Source organism: Oryzias latipes, chromosome 16 (assembly GCF_053564925.1).
Source record: "Oryzias latipes strain Hd-rR chromosome 16, Olatipes_Hd-rR_3.1".
NCBI lineage: Eukaryota > Metazoa > Chordata > Actinopteri > Beloniformes > Adrianichthyidae > Oryzias > Oryzias latipes.
The window spans coordinates 16,132,976-16,155,397 of record NC_136252.1 but is presented as its reverse complement, the minus strand read 5'-3'; the positions used below and the strand labels follow the sequence as shown (position 1 = coordinate 16,155,397).

General features: G+C 38.2%; 1 protein-coding gene across 5 annotated transcripts in view; it reads left to right on the top strand.

The window, feature by feature from the left end:
* Positions 1–22,422, top strand: part of LOC101166080 (RNA-binding motif, single-stranded-interacting protein 3) — a 160,302-nt gene that overhangs the window by 118,425 nt on the left and 19,455 nt on the right. For 4 of the 5 annotated variants that reach the window (XM_023963991.2, XM_011485042.4, XM_023963992.2 and 1 more), the window contains exons 5-8: positions 5,133–5,290; positions 7,165–7,244; positions 17,346–17,452; positions 19,849–19,892. In XM_023963991.2, the coding sequence (XP_023819759.1) occupies positions 5,133–5,290; positions 7,165–7,244; positions 17,346–17,452; positions 19,849–19,892 (389 nt within the window). The remainder of the gene's footprint in view (positions 1–5,132; positions 5,291–7,164; positions 7,245–17,345; positions 17,453–19,848; positions 19,893–22,422) is intronic. The other variant, XM_023963990.2, reaches the window with a different exon arrangement.

The following is a 22,422-nucleotide window of genomic DNA, read 5'->3' as shown; positions in this document are numbered from 1 at the left end:
CCCATGGGCAACAGCACCACATTAAACAGTACTACAAAAGCACAAAAAAAATGAGAGGAAGGAATGCTTGAGCCACATAATGGGACTTGTGGCTTTTTCTGAAGGGGGTGGGATCCTACATGTTGTACATCTTGTTATGGAAGATTGTGCTTGTTGCTTTTTCAAAGTGAAATATTGTCATGGTTTTAATTAAAATTTGAGTTTTAGAGATTGCACAATGTGATACACATTGATTGACCACATCCAAAGTCAAAATGACCCCTGATCAAACGATAGACTGTTCTCAAACTGTACAAAACAAAAACAACCTCCTTGTACCAGCAGCCATTGATTGTTTTAAAGGGCCTATATAATGCTTTTCTTAAGCTTTTCAGAGTAAACAATAGCCATGTATGTGATAATTTATGAGTTATTTTTGTGAGTAAGTAATGCCCCGCCTTTCGCTTTTTGCGGAATTGGATCAAAATACCACTTTAGGGTTGTTTATAGTGTGGACTGAACATTATAATACACTTAAAAGCTAAAAAAGTTGATTTTGCATGATGTAGGCCCTTTCACAAATGGCACATACACTGCTCCAACTAAAACATATATTTTACACATACATCTGTCAACCAATGGTGCTCTTCTATTTGTTGATCTTGTGACAGTAGCTTAATCGTTCCTTGAGAGACAAGGAGGAGAAGGAATGTAATAGATTTCCAGAAACAAATAAAAATACTTTTTGTAAATACTTGACTATATAGATAATATTGTTATGGGATGACGATCTTTTTCTAATCTAATAACTGTTGTATGTTTAAAAAATTGGGGGACATTATATTTGCATAACGGCCTGCAACAATAAAGGTAAAGTCTAAAATGTACTTTTTTTGCAGTTATTTATTTATTAGTTCATTTATGTATTCATTTATTTGTATTTCCTGCCAAAAAGAACTCATGTTTGCATGTCGACTCTGTATTAAGTGATATGTAGAAGCGCTCATGATTGACTCAATAATTACAAGATTACAAGATTCCGAATCCTTAAAACCATACACCCTACCATCTGACCAAAAAAAAAAAGCTCTGGAGTACTAAAATTTGGGACTTTTGCTTGATTCTAGATCATTTAACACGATTTTTTTAAAATGTATTTAGTAATATGAAAATCAAAAAATACCTGCAGACCATTGTAAATAATAAAACAATTAATGGTTTTATGATTTATTTCTAGAATTTATATTGACTTAAATTGCTCAAACACAATTTTTAGGTACTAATACTCAAACATGAGGTAAAAGGCATCTCTAATTGTTTTGATCAACCCGTCCATCCAATAGGATGGTTTTTACAAAGAAAAGTAGAAAGCGTATATCTCCCTTGTTAATGAAACCCTGAGGATATCTGGGTTTAGGATTAATAAAATATTCATATGTTCATTAAGTATTTATTAAGCTGTTATAGGAGCATTTAGACACTTTCCCTATAAAAGATCTAGCCCTGGAACCAGGATGATACAGAAATACATACAAAAAGACTGCAAGGTAAATAAAGATAATCACAATGTTTTCATACTTGAAACATAAGAAGATAATAAAAGTAAGATTTGAGAAATGGGAGGCAAGGACAATTTCTGCTCCTGAAATATTAGCTAAATGTGGGGATAATGTCAGACAGCAAGGCTGCTGTGAAAGGAGATGAGATTTTAATCTTGCAGAAAGGAAAGTAGAGGGAATAATAAATGAGAAAAGCGTGATTAATAAGACATAGTAATAGTTAGTCAGTTACAATTTTGTGAAGTTGAAAAGATTAAAAGTAAGAACTCAAAATGTAATAAAAGCAGAAAGGCTCTTTTTGGTTCCTGTTCGTCTTTGTCTAAAATGTCAAAAAGCAAAATTTAACTTGGAAGTATAGTGGTATAATTCAAGATGCATGCACTCAAACAATATGTCACTTCTTTAGGATGCATGCTAGAAGACAGACCAAGGGGTATTTTGGAAGGTGCATTTGAAAGTTTGTATCCTAATTTTACCTTAATCCTAATCCAGAAGATTAAGGAAACACTTGTCGTGGTGATGTGGAAAGGGATTTTAATTGGCGTTCTAAAGACCTGTATGGATTGTTGTGCTTACCTTTGTCTGGAACATAGCAGAAATGAAATCATAAACAAGAAGGATTATCATAGAAAAAGTACAAAGTATTTATAAGTACAGGTGTCAGTGAATTTGGATGGTGAGGGCAGTAAAAATCAAACTAGATTGACTCTGCAGCCAAGAGAAAGAGTTAATCACATATAAGGGGCACTAGATTAAATGGTTGGACTTTTCACCGAATGGGTTTTCAAATTGAAATTGTCTGTTGTGGTTTACTCTGAACCAATCATGGGCAACATCTGATCTGCTTTTGATCTATTTTCAAAGTGTTCCCATTGGTCTTTTTATTATGATTATGCAGTTTTTAGCACCCTAAAGAGGGTGTAGAGCTGTTCCGCACTGTTGTTCCCAGACCTCAGGTTTGACTATCAGATGGACACGATGGGCACGATATTAGGAAAACTCACGATTTGCGACATTAATGATCAACATTGCGATGACGATATAACTTGTGATATATGAGCAAATAGCAAAACAGCCAAAAAATTGAAAATAATGCAATTTAAACATGTCAACATGGCTTCAACTATACTCCAAATGACCCTCGTCTACACAAGACCAGCCCACCGCCTCTCACCATGAGCAACTCCAGAATGGTAGAGATTCCAAGGGATAGAGTTTCAGAGCCAATCCTGTGCGGAGGTGAACCCAACTATATCTAGCCAGTACCTCTCATCCTCCCCAAAGGCTCAGGCTGCTTCCCTCCCAGAAAGTTTACATTCCATGTCCCAAAAAGCAAAGTTTCATGACTAGGGTTTGGGCCGCCGAGGAACCTGCCTTCGACCGCCACCTACTACATTGCACGACCACGTCTGAGCTCTCCTACAGGTGGTGGACCCATGGAAGAGTGATCCCACGTTGTTTCTCCGGGCTGGACCTGACCGGGGCCCATGGAAAGAGCCCCGGTCACCAGGTGCTTGCCTGCGAGCCCCGACCCCAGGCCTGGCTACAGAGTGGGGCCCCAGTGACGCCAATGGGGCTGACATTGCAAAATCTTTTACACCATTAAGGTGTTTTCTATTTTTTTTTTAAAACAAGACTTCAAATTATGCCCAGGAACTGTACTATATGTGGGATGAAGAAAACTGTGCAGACATTAATATCAGACAAAAATTTTGCAGCTGCTGGTAATTATTTACAAAAAGCATCTTCTTTATCAGAGAAGAGAAAGCTCTGACATTCACTAATACAAGCTGAGCAAGATTTCTTTGGTCTTTGTTATTTTTCTCACCTGCACTGCCAGCAAATCTTAATGCAAGACCACCACAGGTGAAGAGAGTGTTGTTTAAAACAAAGAAAATGAAATTTCCATGCGTAAACTGGGACCAGCTCATAATGTATGATTTGTATCCTTAATAAAACCAAGTTTTGACCGAATTTTTAAAGAAATCATTTATGAAGATTTTATGTTATGCAGAAAACGTAAGGGCTTTTCTATGCAGAGCAGCTCAAAATCACTTTACACAAAAAATTTCATTTGACGTTTTTCAGATACTGACATAACCATGCCTTCTGAGACCTGAAGAAATGGAGGTGCAGCTTGTCAGTTTAGCAAATTTGAGATCAACTTCTTTACTTACCTTGCAGTCGACTCACTATCTTAACTCACTGTAGTTTCAGAAAATGATAAATTTGAGCAAACCTAAATGCTCATGCAAGTATGTGCAAAAATAAAGCCTGTTGTTTCATGATAAATACCACTGAAGTTTTTTTTTTACATGGGATGTTACAAATATAAAATCCCTCCGACCAGAATTCAACAAAAAAATACAAACATTTTCTACATTTTGTGATGGCGCTCTTATGCTTTTCAGAGTCACTTACCATGTAAAAATCTCTGGTCACAGTTGTTTAAGCTTGAAGCCCCACTCTTCAGGCATCTCTTATGCAAGCAAAGGAAAACCCTCCATTAATGAAGGGAATGGGTGTATTTCAATGGGCCCTGCTCGAGGGGACTTGTCACAAACACATCCTGAATCACATCCATCGTATGCAGAAATGAATTGTCTTTACAAGCACTGATTTCCAAAAAGAAACCTCATCAGTACAACTAATGGTAAGATGCTTGGAAACAACTTTCTTCATTTTTCAGCAAACAGAAACAAAAATAAAGAGCAATCTGGTTTTAAAAAGTTTTCTTTCTTCGAATATTATTAGATTTACAAATTCAAAGATGTGTTTTACAATACGCACCCTAAAACATAAAAATGTTATTACGAAGATCACAATGAAAAGCACAACCACTATAAAGGGAGATCTGCAGCCCACACAGTTATATAGACCTGTAAAAGCTCACATAACTCTTTATAGCGATAACAGAAGGACAGTGCACCCAAGATGTCATTGAAGAATTAAAATTTTTGAATATGATGAAGAATTACCCTAAAACATAATTTTTTTCTTTTTTACATTTTCACAAAGTTATGATCTACATGTTAAAATAAATCTTTTGAGCTGTTTTAAAAGCATTCCCAGTGGGGTTTTATTTTATCATTATGCTGTTGGTTTTCTAGGAGATAGCTTCTCCAAAATGGCAGTTCTTCATTAGAAATTTGCCTCTGAGGTGCGGGCGGAACTGTTGATGCAGAGCAACCCAGGCCGCCCTTCCCCTCCCCGTTTCTGTGAGCTTGTAGCTGAGAGCTTGTTGTCCGCCTAGTGTATTTTGTCTTCGTCACAATTTTTATTAAATAATGTGAATAAAGAAATACTCAGAAATTGAATTTTATGCTTAATTTTCGTAATATGTGTCCTCCATCATCAGAAAAATGCAACAAGAACACATTAAAAACACGACCTTCGTCTGAGTGGATCTTTACCGTAATTATTTTTCATACCACTTATGCGACTCTGCGTATCTTAATCTGTTGACCTGTTTCCCTTTTTCATTGCTGTGCTGTTCTAAAAATGCATCAGCTTTTCTCAGACTGGAATTTTATGTACAAGGAATAAATTGGAAAAAAAGAAAACGTTGCATGTCTGTTATCTGTCTCTCCACAGCAACAAGAGCAGGACCCCACCAACCTCTACATATCAAACTTGCCGGTGTCCATGGATGAGCAGGAGCTGGAGAACATGCTGAAACCCTTCGGTCATGTCATCTCAACAAGAATACTGAGGGATGCCAATGGACTAAGCAGAGGAGTCGGCTTTGCCAGGTGTGCATTAAAACAGATTGTGTTTACATCTGGAAGCCCCCAAAACACACATCATAAATGTGTGCACTTGGCAGTGAAAGTGCACTGGTAGATGTTGAAGACATTTGGCAACATTTCCCCCAGATTTGATAATTCCCACCTTTTCATCTTTTGTTTTATTTTGTGTGGTCTTCTTAGTTACGTTGCCAGTGTGCCCATGATCAGAAAGCAGACAGGGATGCATTCTGGGTCACTTACTATACGAAGAAAACCTCAGGTCCTTACTGAGAAACAAGTGCACGTACACACACAGTATCTCCTCTCAGTCACCTTTTTTTCTCTCTCTCTGGCACACACACACACCGGCACACTGGCTTTTGCTTGCCAAGCAGGCAATTAGTCATTGAACTGTGATTGGGTGAGCAGAGCTGAATAGGGGCAGACAAAGAGAACATGACACACAACAGATCACACTGAATGGAGCTTTTAAACAGGGACAAAAGAGAGGAAACCCCACAGAAAACTCAGACATGCAGACACACACAGGGGCTACCTAAGGCATTTTTTCTCAGGCATAAACTGACATCCTTGCTCTAATCCTTAAACAGGCAGGCGTTTACACTTCTTGAAATGTAGGGCACATTTGCCAGCATGCATATCTGCATGCACTGCCTTGCTGTTTGCATGCTTTTGTAGACTGAGTTTCTTAGGGGGGGATACATTTGACACCAGCAATTGAAATCACTTTAAAACAGACTTAAAGTTTTGCTGTACATGATTACTCCATTTGCAAATAAAGGGTTTTTAATCATCTTTAGATTTTAGGGCTGATATAAAATAGTCTGGTTTTTACCAATATTTGACCATAAACACCAAACAGATTAGATATGACCAAAAAAACAACAACATATTGGTATCTGACAACTAGCCAAGCTAAATGGTTTGGGAAGCAGAAGTTATTTCCAGAAATTAAAACGTTAAAAAATAACCAGACACAATTAGAAACCAGAATATATAGGTACTACGGGAAATCACTGATTGGATGATGATGTTTATCCATTATTTTAACTAAAAGTTATTTGGCATGAAGAGATACTGGATGTGCTCTGTACTCAGAAAACATTTTAACATGGACATTGATGATTAGTTTTGCTTTTTCAATTTTCATGATCTTGAGTGTTTTTGCTTTGAGTGATTTGTTTGCACTACAAGGCCACCATAGAATTGCTTTCTAAAATGTAGCACAAAAGATTGTAATATCTGAGTGGGTTAGAAATAATAAACTGCTAAGTTTGTCATATGTGTATTGAGACCAATTTATGTCGAAATTCATAACAGAATATGAACTTTTCTATCAGATTTATTCAGCGCACATTACATTCCGTGTGGGTTCTTGGGCAAAACCCTTCGCACTACTTACTATGGAGCCACAAGGGGGCTCAAGTCTGGGTCTCCCTGTGCCGGTCCCCAGCCCGGGAAAAATACATGGATGTGTCAGGAAGGGCGTGTAGCATAAAAAATCTCTGCGAAAACCAAATGTGAGGATCACTGAAAGCTGATTCGCTCTCGCGAGCCCTGAAATGATATGCTCAAAGGCGAACAACAACATTTCATCATGCCTGTAGTAGCACTTTATTACTTAGCTTTTTTCTTTTTTCTTCTACAACATTGTGTTCATCAGCCACTATGATCATGATGGTCACTTCTCTACATTTCAAAGTTTATGGGCACAGCAACAACACAATAAAATAATAAAGAAACTCATAAGTGATGAATGACATAACATGTCTTTGAATAATCCTCTGTCTCATGAAATCTAAGGTTGTTAAACTTTTTAGTTATTTGTATGATGGAAATAAAATATTGAAGTGAGCTTATCTTTCTCTGTGTTGCAGGATGGAGTCCACAGAGAAGTGTGATGTGGTCATTCAAAATTTCAATGGGAAATTTTTGAAAACTCCCCCAGGCATGACAGGTACAGTTAACCTGATGAAATACAACTTCATTATTATTAAGATTAACTAAATGGTGCTATAAGACCTCCATTATCACCTGATCACAACTAGAACTCAGTTGAGTCAGAATATGCAAAGTTAGCAAAGGAACAAGTTTTATTCTTTATGTTGGGTTTGGAGTTTTACTCTAGATTGTTAAAAAAAACACATCAAAAAAGTAGTTTTAATGTTAAAAATAGTAATTTTACAGGGTAAACCTAAGCAGCATTTTTAACTATCTGTCACAACACCATATGAGGCTTCTTGTAATTGGCCATCGCATTCATCCACATTCAATCCATTCATCCACATTGCTAATCAATCATTATTTCTTGTCTCTCCACTCTCCATTCCTCCCACTCAGAAGACCTCCTTAAGTTGATTTAGTGGGACGATCTGCATGATTACTTCTCTCTGCACAAGAATAAGGGCAAGCACACTCATGCATGAGGCAGATATACATACCATTGACAGATGGTCCCTGAAGTAAACAATCTGTCTAAAATTGCCCTGGAATAAACAGCCAAAACTTGTTTCTTTTTTAACATGGACTCTAAGAGAGCACGGACAAGTGGTAAATGAATAACAATAGAGAGAAATTGGAGGATTAAAAATAAAATGAGAAGAGATATTAATGCTGAGCACCCATATTAATAAAACAGAGGTCAAGAAGAAATCTGATATTTGCTCTGGACATATAATTTAGTAATTTGTGTAATAAAACCCAAAGAGTTGAGTCTTCCAGTTCATTTGATCAAAAGATTATCATCAGGTTACATTTAGAGACATTTACATTTATATTTATAACTTTCTTTCTTGCAATCAACCCAGAAAGCAGGATTTATGGTGGGGAAATAATCCAGCTTTGGATAAAAATTCGTCTAGCGACACCGAATCTGCAGATGCAGGAAGGCATATCAGATCCAATGCTTAGCTTGGTTCTGCAAAATAGTGGGGTGTGTTCGAAGAACAGGATTCTTGCCATGTGGCACTTCTGTATCTCTCTTCTGACAGTTTTGTGCTTTTTTTTTGACATTTGTCTTCCTTCACCACTTATCCGTTCAGTGTGGCTTTCATCCTTACCCTCAGGGCTTTTCCTTTGGAACATTGGAACATCATACCCTGTTCTTTGAGCAGAACGCCTTAAACCAACTCGTACCACCACAAATACCAGCTTCCAAACGCTGAAGTACAGTGAAATGCTGGAGTACTTATTTGTTCTGTCCGCAGTAAAATGGCTTCACACTATAGTACGCTCTCATTAAGAGGAAAAAGTTCAGGATCACATGAGCAGCTTTCCTACCAAACATTACCAAGCTAAATAGACGTGCTCAAACAACCACAGTGATGCACCCAAAGACTTAATTACCCCAACTCTCCCGTCTGCACCACTTTGTGCTGCACTTGCATGTTGTGAAGTTGAACCAGAGTGGCATAAAATGTAATTAATACACAAGTGAAACCATGCCGTTGCACACCCTGACCTTTATAATGAATGAGATGCATGTATTTGCCTGTTCTATCTTCTTTGTCCACTATGTACGGTGTCAGTTTTTATGTAATTATGAAGGGATTCATGTACACCGACTACTGCATTCTACTGAGCCAGCAGACTGGAGAGCATAAAAGAAGCCTGTGTTTTTGTGAACTCATCCACAAAAGGCTACACGTAGTGTGCCAACTCATCATATCATCATATATACAGCACAGAAAGAATGGGCCCATTTAAGGTTGAGTTGAATAATACATGTGGATCACATGTGGAGTTTGTTCTTATTTTAGGAGGTCACACCTGCATCATTAGAATGAGTAAAATGTCCTTGTAGAGTAAAAGAATGTTGTACGCAGTTTGCATGAACACATTTATTTGAAGTTGCACGATGGCGTGCACACCAAAATCATGCAAAAAAAGAATTTTCTACTGAAGATATATATTCTTTTCTAATTTTCTAATAATTCCAAAAGTGCTGTTTTACGTTCATCATTTGTGCCATTTTCTCTTTTGTTAACATAATTATAGGAAATGCTACAAACTGTGAAGGACATCATAGAATAACAGATGCATCACGGCTGAACAGAATGGAAAAACCTTTAGAATAATACTGTTGTGGTTAAAAGTAGAAGGAATTCATTGCCTTTCTGTTGTTTTACCTGTAATGGATGGTTGTCAAACCTTTGTATCACCCATCTTGCATATATTGTTTGCTGTTTTGCAGGTTTTAAATCCAATATAAATATTGGCACATTTTTAATAAAAAAATCATCAAAAAGTAAGTCTCAAAAATACACAATCTTAAAAGTTCTACAGTAATTTTCCAAAGTTAAGGATACATTTTATTATTATTTATGTACATTTTAGTGATTTTAAAACTTGCCTATGTAGGTACCATAACCATTCGGCCTGGAACTTCCGTTCGGGTCCATTTGAACGTCACACCACGGTAACCCCACCTAGACAAACTACGTAGTATCGAGATCTGCTCGGGCTCTATAAAATTTCATTTCACGTTCCCTTTTGTAACTTAAATTGTTTTCCCTCATTAATTGTGGCTGATAATATTGTTTGTAATTTTTATAAAGCGATTTTGCCACAATCCGCTTGTTATTCCAGTTTAAGTTCAGCCATGGCTGAAAATGTTGTTAGCACAGCTAAATGTTGTTCTTCCGGGACCTTCCGGGACCTTCCGGGTCCTGCCAATAATAAAGCACTGGGCGCACGGATTAAAAAAACTATAAGCGAACATGCATTCAATAATAATCATAGCATTAATAAAGGCACGTTTAGAAGACAATCTCGCTTTATGTTGGAGCTCTGTTTGTTTACAACAGACTTCATAATATTTTCTTCTATTGAAGTATTGTAATTTTTCCAGACTGATCACTATCTGACACGTCATCGGATCAACGTACAGCCAATCACATAATGTGACGTCAGCGAACGGAAGTTCCAGGCTGAACGGTTGTGGTACTTACACCTATGCCATGCAAAATCAACTTTTTAAAACTATTAAGTTTATTATCATGTTCATTTTTCACAAAAGGGAAACCTCAAAGCGGTATTTTGATCCATCCACGCATCTATAAGTATTCCTCTAAAAACCTGCTCTCTAAGCACCAGCCCCTATCAATCCATGAAAACGAGCTGGTTATCACAATGTGACACAAAAAAGTGAAGAACAGCCCCTTCCAGGTTGAGTCTGCACCGCCAGCACCGCCCAGGCTAACAAACACACACCAACTTTCTCCATGGAGTTAGCGGTAATTGGCTAAACACTTTCATTTTCTATGCACAATATGCACATTCATCTTTGTGAAAGTTCTGAAACAGGCGGCACCACCACTGAGCGATAGGCGATGTGTCAGAGATCGGGTCTTCTTACCACTGGGTTCGAAAAAAGCTTCGTAAAAAGAATTAATATTTAATAAAAAAACGTGTCATTTTGTGTGCCAACGGTAATATATTGGCATATACTTGGATAGCTTAAGCATAGCATGGTATAGGCCCTTTAAGATATGTTTTCAGATATTTTACTTTGAGACAATTACTAACAAAATTTGTATAAAACGTTTTTGTTTTTTTTTACAAAATCACAATTATATAAGAGAACGCCAATTAATGTAAAATATTTTTGGGATCTTCATAGGTTAATTGGCAACTCTAAATTGTCCTTAGGTGTGAATCTGAGAGTAAATCGGTGTGTGTTTGTGGACATTCTACCCTGCGACAGACTGGCGACTTGTCCAGGGTGTCCCCTGCCTTCGCCCACAAGTGGTCGGGATAGGCTCCGGCAGCTCTGTGACCCCGAAAGGGAAAAACGGTTAAGAAAATTAATGAATGAATTAATATTTTTGGGATCATTTCTGCAGTTTGGGCTTGTCTCAAAGAGTTTTTATCACCTAAAAACAGTTAAAGGAATCTTAAGACAGTTGTGACAAGCATAATCTATTTGAACTTTTACCTTAGTCCCCTTTGGTCTCCTCTGACCCTGTCACCACTATGAAAACAAATGCTACTTTATTCTGCTGGAGTTTCAACACTTTCTTTATGGCCGTTTTGCAGGTTGAAATAACCCACAGCCCCAGTAACTGTTCACCCAACATGATTGACTTTTCACAATACCAGCTACCAGGACTGTTGCCAGCACCGAACTTGTCATCTAAGGATAAAATACTGCTGAGTTCAAACTCTGTTTCACCACCCTAAAGCACTTTTTAAAGCCACATTGTTTTCACTTTGTGGTCATCCAAACAAGGATTGCTCACATTTATTGTCCAATTTTTTTGCTGAGGTAAACAAGACAGCATTAGACTTTGTCCTCGTAATTTATCATATTTATTTCAATAACTGTGGATCAATGAGATTTCACGGAGGATATGGCAAGAATTTGTGCAAGTGGGATTACAAGCAGACTTTAGTTCAACAAATACAGTATATTGGAAAAGGCAACATCTCCTGTCAGATTTTGCTTCCTCTTTTTGTGGGGTGCACAAAAATTAGACTGCAGATATAATGTCATCAGAAGTAAATGAATGCTATCAACACACACGTGTTTCCTGTCATTAAAGTCAAACACTTGCTATTGTAGTCAAAGTAAGTTAAAGGGCAAAACTAAAGTTCAGTGCAGTATGTTGACATAAATTTATATTTAATGGTCCAAAACAGTCACTGGATACAGTCTATATGACAGAAACCTGGCATCCAAATGTGGGCAGGAAGATAGCTACCCTGATAAACTAGCATTGAGGCATACTATACAAGCGGGAGCTGCAGAGTCACAAGTAAGAGAGTGAGCTCAAAGGAAAGCACAAAAAAAACTTTGTTGAGTTATGAAGGTCAGCTGTAGTTGCTACTAGATACGCATATGATTAAGAAAGGTAAATAAAAGATTAGGCTAAAAAGGTTTATTTTTATGGCCTAACACCAAACACACGTTTAAAGACAGGAGAGCCACTGGCTATTGCAGCAGAGACAGCTCTCTTGAGAGAGAAACTAACTTTAGCACAGGGGTTTAAAAGGGGAATAAGAAAACAGGAAGTGGAGCACAAATCAAGCAAAGGGTTAAGGCTGGGGAGAGGTTTGGGAATGCTTCTTTGAATTGGTCCAAGTGAAGTTATTTGAAGCAGTGACTTAATGATTCCTTACAATCCTCAAAGAAGCTTAATCTAGCCAATCTTTAACACTTAAACCTGTACAAACCTGTAAAGTATTGATAAATTCACTACAATTCACAGTGGCATATTTGGACATTTATTTGTGTAAAGCTAGGTTCACACCGGCCTCGGCAATGCGGGTTCAAGCCACCACTTTCCATGAATTAAAAAGGACACTACCCTTATGTCACTACCAAATCCAAGTTTCTGACTGGTCAAAGTACATCTGCTTAAAGTTTCAATGTGCTTTCAATGACCGCGCTTTTTGTGCTTAGAGCCCCAAAATTGTCTAAAGTCCCACTCCAACTATATATTTTTCTATTTTAAAAGTGTTCCCAGTGGTGTTGTAATTGTGATGATGCAATTTTTTGCCAAAATAAAGAAAATCTGTGTTGCTTTTTTAAGACTATATTTTTTGCACAGTGGCTGTAGCTCAATTGAAGTTTGCCTCTGAGTTGTGGATGGGAAGGTTTGGGTGGAGCAACACCGCCCCTTACCCTCCCTGTCATGGAGAGCTCTGAATGTGTACTCCCGCGCAGGATTATAGTCCCAACCTAACAAAAATGGTTGATGGTCATGCTTCAGTAAACAATAGAAAAACAATGAGAAGCCCCTCCTCTCATGTTCAGTGTAAACACTTTAGCATGGTAAAGAACACGCGTCACATCCGCAGTGTGAACACAACATCAAAATCTCATTAACGTTCAGCCGTACAGTTTTGAGCCAGATGTCAGCTTGGACGGGAAAAACAAAGACGTACATGACCGGGTGAGGAGGAGGAACAGAGTGAGGCAATGAGACTTTGACCCGCCCATGTCAGTTGCTGCTCCACAATCCTTTCATCTGCTCCTTATCCATCACGATTTGAATGAAGAAATACTCAGAATCGCAGTTTTAATCTTAGATTCTTTTATTTCTGTTTTCCATTGTGAGAAAATGCTACAAGAACATGTTAAAAACACCTAAATTACAATTTTCATTGGAGTAGGCCTCGTGTACCGATGTGTGAACGTGAGATTTTTGAAATGCTCATATGTGCATTTACATAGACTTTTCATCGGGAGTGGTTGCTTAAACATGCATTCCAGAGACCTGTGTGAATGCGGCATCATTCACAGAAGTCCCAACCGTTTGAAAATTGATCATGGTGGAGAAATTAATAATTGCGGTTTTTGCCCGGCCGGAACCAAGTCTTTCAAACGTTGGAATAGAGCTGCAAGTTACGTGACATTTGCACCACTTCCACATTTTGCACCAAGCTTTTCCAACCGTAGGTACCTGCACTAGGATCAGGTAGCGTCAGTCCAGTGTGAACACCATGTTAATAGCTCATTCAAGGACAAACATTTAGCGCAGCACATGCCAGTGTGAACATAGCATTACACACAAATGTACAAATACGCGCAGATGCACTGCTTTTTTTGTGTGCAATTTTTTGGAAAAATAGAAATTTCCTATAAGGAACAGAATGAAGGGAGAATGAAAACAATTAATGACAGAGATAAAGGATGCTGACTGATGCCCTCAATGTGTTTTCTAATCTAGGAAAAAGTACAGTACTGAGAGTCTAAATGCAGGGTAATCATATGCCACTGCTTTTTTTTACATCTGCTTGCCTTTGGACATCTCTGCCAGGCTCCAGGTACTTCCAAAGACTTTAATCTCAGCCTTTTAACTGCTGAGTTGTCACCTCTGACAGTACCTCCTCTCATCTTCTACCTTACTGAGATCAAGAGACAATTTCTTGATCCAGGCAAAATCATTTTATGATTTATTTTAGGTTTTACAATGAAATGAGAGTTAAAATGATCAAAATGTATTTTCTGACACGTTTGAGTACCTTTTTGATACACCCACACCTATAACAGTTACACTTCATTCATTACATTCAAAGCAGTACAACGTCTATTGTCATTCTGTGTTCAATGCTGCCACAACATGTCTCCATTAAAATCGTAGGGTTTCATCTCAATGAGTTGTAGCCGCACAAAGGAGTTTTTTTAAGCATTTGTAAAGTTTGTCACTTTTTTGCTGTTGCATTACATTCTCAGAATAATTGTCAAACAAAACATCATCCTGATTCAGAAAGTCTCAGAAAAGAGGAACATCTTCATGAGAAACGGGCTACCACTCACACCACCGCATTATAGGGCACACAGGATTATAAGGCGCACCATCAATGAATGGTACATATTCAAACTTATATCACAAAAAAGGCACTTTACGTCAGAAAGAAAAGAGTCAGAGATAAGTCTGTCAATCAGTTAGACTTTAATAACTGCATTCAAGGTAACTCTGTTTGTAGCACACTACAAGTTAGCCACGCAAGTGTATTTTTAATACCTATAGCTCCCAACCATCTTTGTAACATGTAAACAACTGACTCTGCTAACTCCCAGCCTTTTTAGTAACATGTTACAAAAACACAGTCCAACACCGCTATACGTTAGCCACCTTAGGATATTCACAATAACACCCAATCTTGTTTGCAACTCATAAAAAAACAAGCTGACATTTTGACAGAGCCCGTTGTACCCCTCCAGCCTTTGGCAACACACGTTGTAGCGACCACTTCCAATGAAACGTCTGTGTAAATGCGCCTAAGGGCCCATATCGGGCTTTTAGGTTCAAAACTCTCACATCCACGCACCGCTGTGCAAGTTTTTAAGACAGGTTTTGGTCACTACGTAAAAAACTTTTGGGCAGTGAAAGTTCATTGAAAGTTAAACCAGTTTAACAATCAGGGACTCGAATTTGGTAGTGAGGTATGCGTAGTGTCCTTTTTAATTCATGGAAGGACCAAACGTTTGAAAAAGTTTATGCCTGGCCCGAATCATATGACACCAAGTCTTTCATTTTTTAGAATAGAGCGATGACAGAAAAAGCCTGGAGCAAAATTCGTGAGATTTACAGTGCACCACTTTGATATTTTCCAACAGTAGGTGGCGCACATGCACTAGTAAACAGTAGAAAAGAAGAAGCCCCTCTCTGCTCGTCCAGTTACAACACTTTAAATGTATCATCAAAATCTCTTCTACATCAGTAAACACAACCAGAATGAATTCATATAGAAAGCATATAAGGCGCACTATAATTAAAAAATATATATATACAAGTCTTTGAATTGAATTGTACCTTATAGTACAACAGTTGGCTCAATTGACTGTGTGTAGGACTGGCGCATGGAAAACCATGGTTCATTTCCCAGGGAGTGCAATGAGCTTTATCGAGTGTGGGTCCTTAGGCAATAACCTTTACGCTACTGTCTAACTATGTAGCCACATGGAGGCCCAAGTCTGGGTCCCTCTGTGCCAGTCCCCAGCCCTAATAAAATACAAGGTAATGTCAGACTGGCCATCCCGTGTAAAACTTTTCACCAAACCAAATGTGTGGATCAGTGAAAGCGGATTCACTGTGGCAAGCCCTGAAGGTATAAGTCAAAAGGTGAACACGAAGCCCTGTTTTTGTGTGGAAAATACAGTAATTAAACTAAAGAGTAACTGTCAATAGAGTTTACATGACTGCCACTGAAGTTTGAGCTCAATGCATCATTAATCCAAAGCTAATTCTGACCAATTTCCTTATTATCTCAAAAGCCCCAAAACCATAGCTTTATTTTTAATTTTAGCATATTATCATGATTTTAGGGCTTGCTGGCTTGGTCGGTGGTTGTTACTGCGGTTGTTGCCCTTGCTGGGGCAGCTGGACTTTAACATTGCAGCCTCATGGCTGGGAAGTGGACCCTGTTGCTGTCCCGGTCTGGATGGGCACTGTGGCGATGTGCCTATGGCCGAGCTGGCTCTTGGTATGAATGGATTTCCAAATACTGTTTCCTCACAGCAGAGGAAGTAGTTATTTTTGTCAGTATTCATTGTGTGTTGGTTTATGGGTCATACGTGTTAACGGAGAGGAGTGGGAAGGGTGTGTTGGGTTTTTATTGTAATATTGTGTGTTTTTTGTTCTAAATGTTAAAGCACTTCGAGTTGCGCAATGTATAAGAAGTGCTTTTTTAGAAATGAAGATTAATTTGATTTGATTTAAAATAAAACCACACTGCACATTACTCGGTAGAGACCATTGTGAACCTCACTTTCTCAATCAGGCAAGAAATAAATAAAAAAAGTATTGGAATTTTCTCACAGTACATATCTAAAATAGTCACACAAAAAAATAAACCTTATATCTTTTCCATTTTATAAACCACCTTTATCCTGTCTGGGGTTATAGGAGCATGGGAATTCAGCTGTGAGCTTTAAATATCCTGTTTATATGTATAAAACATTGTTTGGAGCATAGTAAAATCTATTGAATTCCATCACAATTAGATTGTACTGTACATCATGTCCAGTATGACATGTTGCCATGCTGTTGGTAAAGAACTTCCAAGAAACTGTCATTTACTATGACTCATATTCCAACATTCAAATATGTCCATGGAAATGTCACAAATTGATATACAGCAGTTTTTTTTTTTTACCATATTGATGCAGATTTCTGGTTTTAGTCGAGCCTTTTTGCATAATCTGCTTCAGAAAGGGATCTTGTTTTCTTTGGAGTGATTATAATCTTCACGTAATGACCAGGGGTTAAATTGTGTGGAGTTATTTAACATTTTCAGGATGTCTGTTTTATGTCTTGTTTAAGTATGCTCTCCATGCTTCAGTGGTTGGCCTCTGGTTTTGTTTTTGCTTCTGCATTCTTTTTGACAAAGCATTATTATAACACAGTACAAGCTATAGCTCAAATGCTTTGAATAGGGATATAAAAAAAATAAATTTTATTAGAAGTTTTCTGTTATACAGTATTTATGGTTTAACCCCCAGTATCTTTACCCTACATCTTTGAAGTTCAGAGGATGTTTTCTTTCAGTTTTTGTCAAAATAATTTATTCCTGTTCCTGCTTGTTGATGCCTTCCAACTTCACCCTGCAGCTCCTGCAGAGCCCTTGCTGTGCAAGTTTGCTGACGGAGGCCAAAAGAAGAGGCAAACCCAGGTGAAATATCATCAAAACGGTCGACCGTGGACACGAGAAGGAGAGGTGAAAACGCGTTAATGCATGACAATCACATCACAATGGATTGATAAATTCATTTGGCATCTTGCTATGGGCCTTTTAAAAGAGCATTTTCTTTTACTAACATGACATGTTTTTTTAATGTACTTTGTCACTCACATGTTTTACAGAATGACTTGTTCCTGTTCACAAACGCAACTTTATGGCAAACATCACAAATAATCCACAAATATACATCTTTCCTACCAGAAGATGCGTAGCCCCTTATTGTAATAGTAAAAGACTTTCAGCTCTTATTTGCTCAGCTGTTGGACAGGAAAAGTAAAAAAAAATCTAAATAAAAAATAATAATAATAATCCGCAAACAGTTTTAACAATATATTTTAATAAGGCAAGACTTTCGGAATGCAAGTAATGGTTTATTTGTGATACAAAAACATGAGCAGAAAACAAAAAGGTCCATAAATCTTTGGTGGTTTGGCTCTGGGCCTTGTAACGTCATCCATGCATTGGATTCACTCGGACCATAGATGAAAAAACGTTGATGGTGGTTTAGAGGCACACCATGCCAAAGCATCATTCCTGGTGGAGCACGGGGTGAAGGACAGGGTGGAGGAAGGCGGCAAAAATGTCAGGAATGCGGAGAGATGAACATCTATGGCTTCAAAAGAAAAGAAAAGACTGTCAGTTTAACTCTTGGTTTGGAAAGACGGCGTGTTGATGAGTGGCGTGAAGAGTGAAGGTAGCTCGACTTATATTAACAGTAACTTTGGAACAATAAATTGAGGTTATTGAATACATTACTTGAAAATGCAAATTCTTCAAAAAAAATCACTAAGGCAGATTGACTGTGGCACAATGAGCTCAAAGCTTTAATTTTACAGTACAAAAGAAAGTGAATAATATCGTCAACTCCCACACACAGACTGCAGTTTACCTAATGCTCACATTGCGTAGAGGTTTGAAAAGAGCAGGGGTTTAAAGTGGAATGGAAGCTGGCTGTGACTGTAGCGAGAAAAGCCAAGACGACGACAACAGGATGCTGTGGTTTATGTGTGTTTGACTTTCATGAAAGTCTTTGTGTTCCAGACCCACATGTGTTTAGAAAAGCAAGAAGTAACACTTTCTGTTTGTGTTTTTACCGTTAGTGATATGTATTTTGTGACATGCATTTAGCATGGGTTCAGAAGGAAGTTTGATTCATAATTAGTTATGATTTTCTTTGAGTTTCCTCACATTTTTCCAACTGCCTAAGTTTTGACAAGCCTTGCTGAGCCTCAAAGCAACTTGTCAGAGGTTCATACATTTGTCATAACCAGGTCTTAGAGTCCAGACTGACTAATAGAGACATCTGGTCATAATTACGCTTTGAGGTTTTTTATTTCACCCTCACATGCAATCCTCCAATAGAGCCTCTTTCCTCTAACCAAATCTGACCACAGTGCAGTTACATAAGGAATATGTTACAGACGCATTTACAAATGCACTTGTTATATCTTCCACATGTGAAGCGCGCATGCCACTACATTAGCAGAATAGTTCCAGTCGCTGCCAAGAAAGACAAGTTAGAACGCAGGCATTCCACAGTACTAGTACAGAAATATTTTGTTTTCAAAAGACAGTTGAATAGATCAACAGAAAACCAGCTCTGAATATAAATTGTTCCCCAAGGTGGAAAGACTTTTTTTTTTCATTTTAATGTTTGTTAAAGGGCTGAAGTTGGAAATAAATCCATGACAGTAATAAATTCTGCACTTCAAAGTTGTTCATGTTTTGCCCACTTTTTATTGCTCCTTAAATCTATCAGCTTCATTCCTAGAAACAAAGTGTTTAAGGAAAAACCAACACTGCTGCTGGGTTCAGCATCAGGCTACTCTTCTGAAATCAAAGTGCAAATTTGGAGAGAGAAAAAACAATCTTTGAGTGGAGCAGCAAAACTACACTGCTTGAGAGTTCTATTACCGCTCTAGTATTCATAAGAAGCATTGAAATGCAGGACAGTTTTACCCAAACACAAAAGCAGTGCACAAACTAATATTTGCAAATTAGGGGGGAAATTACAAACTGAAGAAATATTTGGCAGAATAAGTGTCACCTTTTGAGAATTGGTTTACTAAATAGCTTGTGGTAGGACCCTTAAGTAGTGTTATCTTTTTTTCTGGAAACAATCGTTGAATAATAAGTGCTCATTACTGTCAATTTGTAAAGAACATGTTTTTTTAGCATGTGTTTGTTGTTGCAGCTAATTAGATTGAGGAACAGACTAAATATTTTGGGTTGTTTTTGTGTCTCAGTTACTCCAGATGTGTTGTTTAGCCCTTGCTATGTCTGTGTTAATACCTGACCCAAGCTTTTAACTTTTGCCAATTTTTGCGAATAATTCCAGTTTAATGTTGATGTCTGTGTCTTCTTTCTTCCAGAGTGGCATGGCTTTAACGTATGACCCCACAGTGGTGCAGAATGGGTAGGTGATCACTTTTGTCATGAAATAGCACATTTCTAGAACTTTGCAGTCACTTTTAAGGCTGCACAGTGGCACAGTGGTTAGCGCTCTGACCTCCACATGCTCTCCCTGTGCATGCGTGGGTTTTCTCCACCTTTCTCCCAAAGTCATGTTTCATAGGTTGACTCTAGATTGCTCCTATATGATTCTATGTGAGTGTGCAGCTCCTTCAACAGACTGGTGACCTGTTTGGGGTGTACCTTACTGTTACCCAACAGTACCTGTGACACTGTAGGCTCCAGCAGCCCCAAGACCCTGAAAGGGATTAAGCGGGTCCGGAAAATAGACAGATAGATGCAGTTAATTTTTCGGCATCTCTCCTGCAAAACTCATGCAAGCTGCCTTTTGAAAAGTGCCAGACACGAGCACAGTGTGCCAACTGTTATCACTGACATGGATGGTAATACAACCTCACATACAGGAATGAACACATTTAATGTATATCTTTTGCTCGCTGGTAGAGTTTGACGTTCTTTATGGGCCTTTGATCAAAAACTGTCAAACAAGCTGGTCTTCATTGCTTGCAAGTGGGGTGGGGGGTGGTGGGGGATGGTATGCAAGACTGTCTGCGATGTTCTTAAGGTGAATGCAAACAGAAGAGTAAGGCGCTGGTGGCTTTTATTGTGCAGGAACATTTCGACACTAGAACATGTTTCTTTCTCCCTTTTTATTATCGTTCACCCGTTTGTTTTTTATTTTTCTAGGTTAACATCTTTTCTTCATTTCTGTTCCTCACATTCGTGCTCCTCATCTCATGTTAAAAGTCAGTTTCTGTTTAGCTCCTGAGTCACGCTCGAACAGAATTTTTTTTGTTTGTTTTTTTGCCTCTGCACATTTTAAATCATCTCCTTACCCCTGTCATCCTTTGTTTTTTAGCATCTGCTTTAGCTTGGGTCCTCCCTGGTGTATTTTTGTGTGTTGCTGCGTGCATAAATGCATGCTTACACGCGAGCATCTGTGCGCTCGCGGTGTTTAAGTACTCTCCGACCTCTTTTCCGAGGTCATTTGAGCTCCTTCCGGCAAAGCGATAAATGACTATGAAATGCTAATTCAGCTAATTAGAGAGACGACAAGCAGCGAGGGACGAGGGTTTGCATAAAAATGGGGGTCTGAACAGGGTCAGTGGGAGGGCAAAGGCAAATTGAAAGTCAGGCCAAGGAGATGAGATGGGTATGTATCAGTTACAGTTTCGAGTTCAGCACCAGTCCGATATCATCAGAAACTTCTGTTTTTATTGGGCAGAATACTTTGGCACATTCCATCTCTTTCACGAAAAAGATAAACCATTCCCTTCCATTGTCACATTTTTCTCAAGATTTGTACTCATCAAACTCCTCTCCAAAGAATTCATTCTGCTGTAAAGCCACTGAGGTCAGTACTAAATCATTCTCAAAATCTTTATACGTACCCCTGACAGGCTGCTCAGATCACATCAGAGGTTATCTTCAATGCCGCAGTAATGTTTTGTCCACAATTACATGTTTAGTGCATTGTTTAAATGGCAGTGCTGAAGTCACCATTGACAGCTTGCTGCTCAGGGTTAATAGCCTCCATCAATAACCTTGGATCTGTCCTCCGCTCGCTACTTCTCCCTCTCTCAATGCACATCAAAGTAATGAAAAATACAATACACACAATCAGGGAACACTATCGAACAGCCCTGTTGCTTTCCCTCATCTGTATTCATCAGTGACAGTACTACAGTATCTCTAATGCAAGTCATATATTAATTATACCCTCAAAAAGATGAATCTATACCACTCCATTATAAATAAGACTGAGTTGTTGTTTTTTTTCAATCTCCTCATCACTACTTTTATAAAAGCAGTCTTTACTTCAGCAGAGATCATCCATTCAACTTGACATTTTTTATTTAAACTGAGCAAATACAAATAATTGTGGTTTGCTCAACTATGTTTTCCTCTGCTTGAGCATAAATTATAGCTACATGTGTATCCTTCAGGATAAAAGCTCATTCATAAGGCAATCCTCTTTGGAGAATGGATTGCATAGCTGAAGGTTTTTGATTCTCAGAAGCATTCTTACATAAACTGTTAAACCAGTTGCTAAACAACAGGTAAAATATGGACTTCCAAAAGTGAGACGCATTACTAAAACACGCGTGAAAGTCTCTAGTATTAGGGCCACTTTAAAAAAAGAAAAACCTTTTCTTGTTGTAATGTCTTCATCGTTGTATTTGAAAAATCAAAGATACATTTTAGTCTTTGGAACTTTATTGAAAGGCTGATGCAGCACTTCTAAACACCATGAATTTTGATTCCATGCCATTCCTTCAAGTGTATTTTATAGTTATTGTCAATACATACTCGACTGACATAAAACATGTAATCAACCCATCACATGAATGGTGTGTGAAATTGCTTCAGAAGAGTGAGATTGTTCCTATTTCTCCACAGAGGTCAGTGATGTCATTTGGAAAATGAAAGGATAGTGTTAGAGCTCCAGTATGATGTTCTTTTGTTGTGTCCAT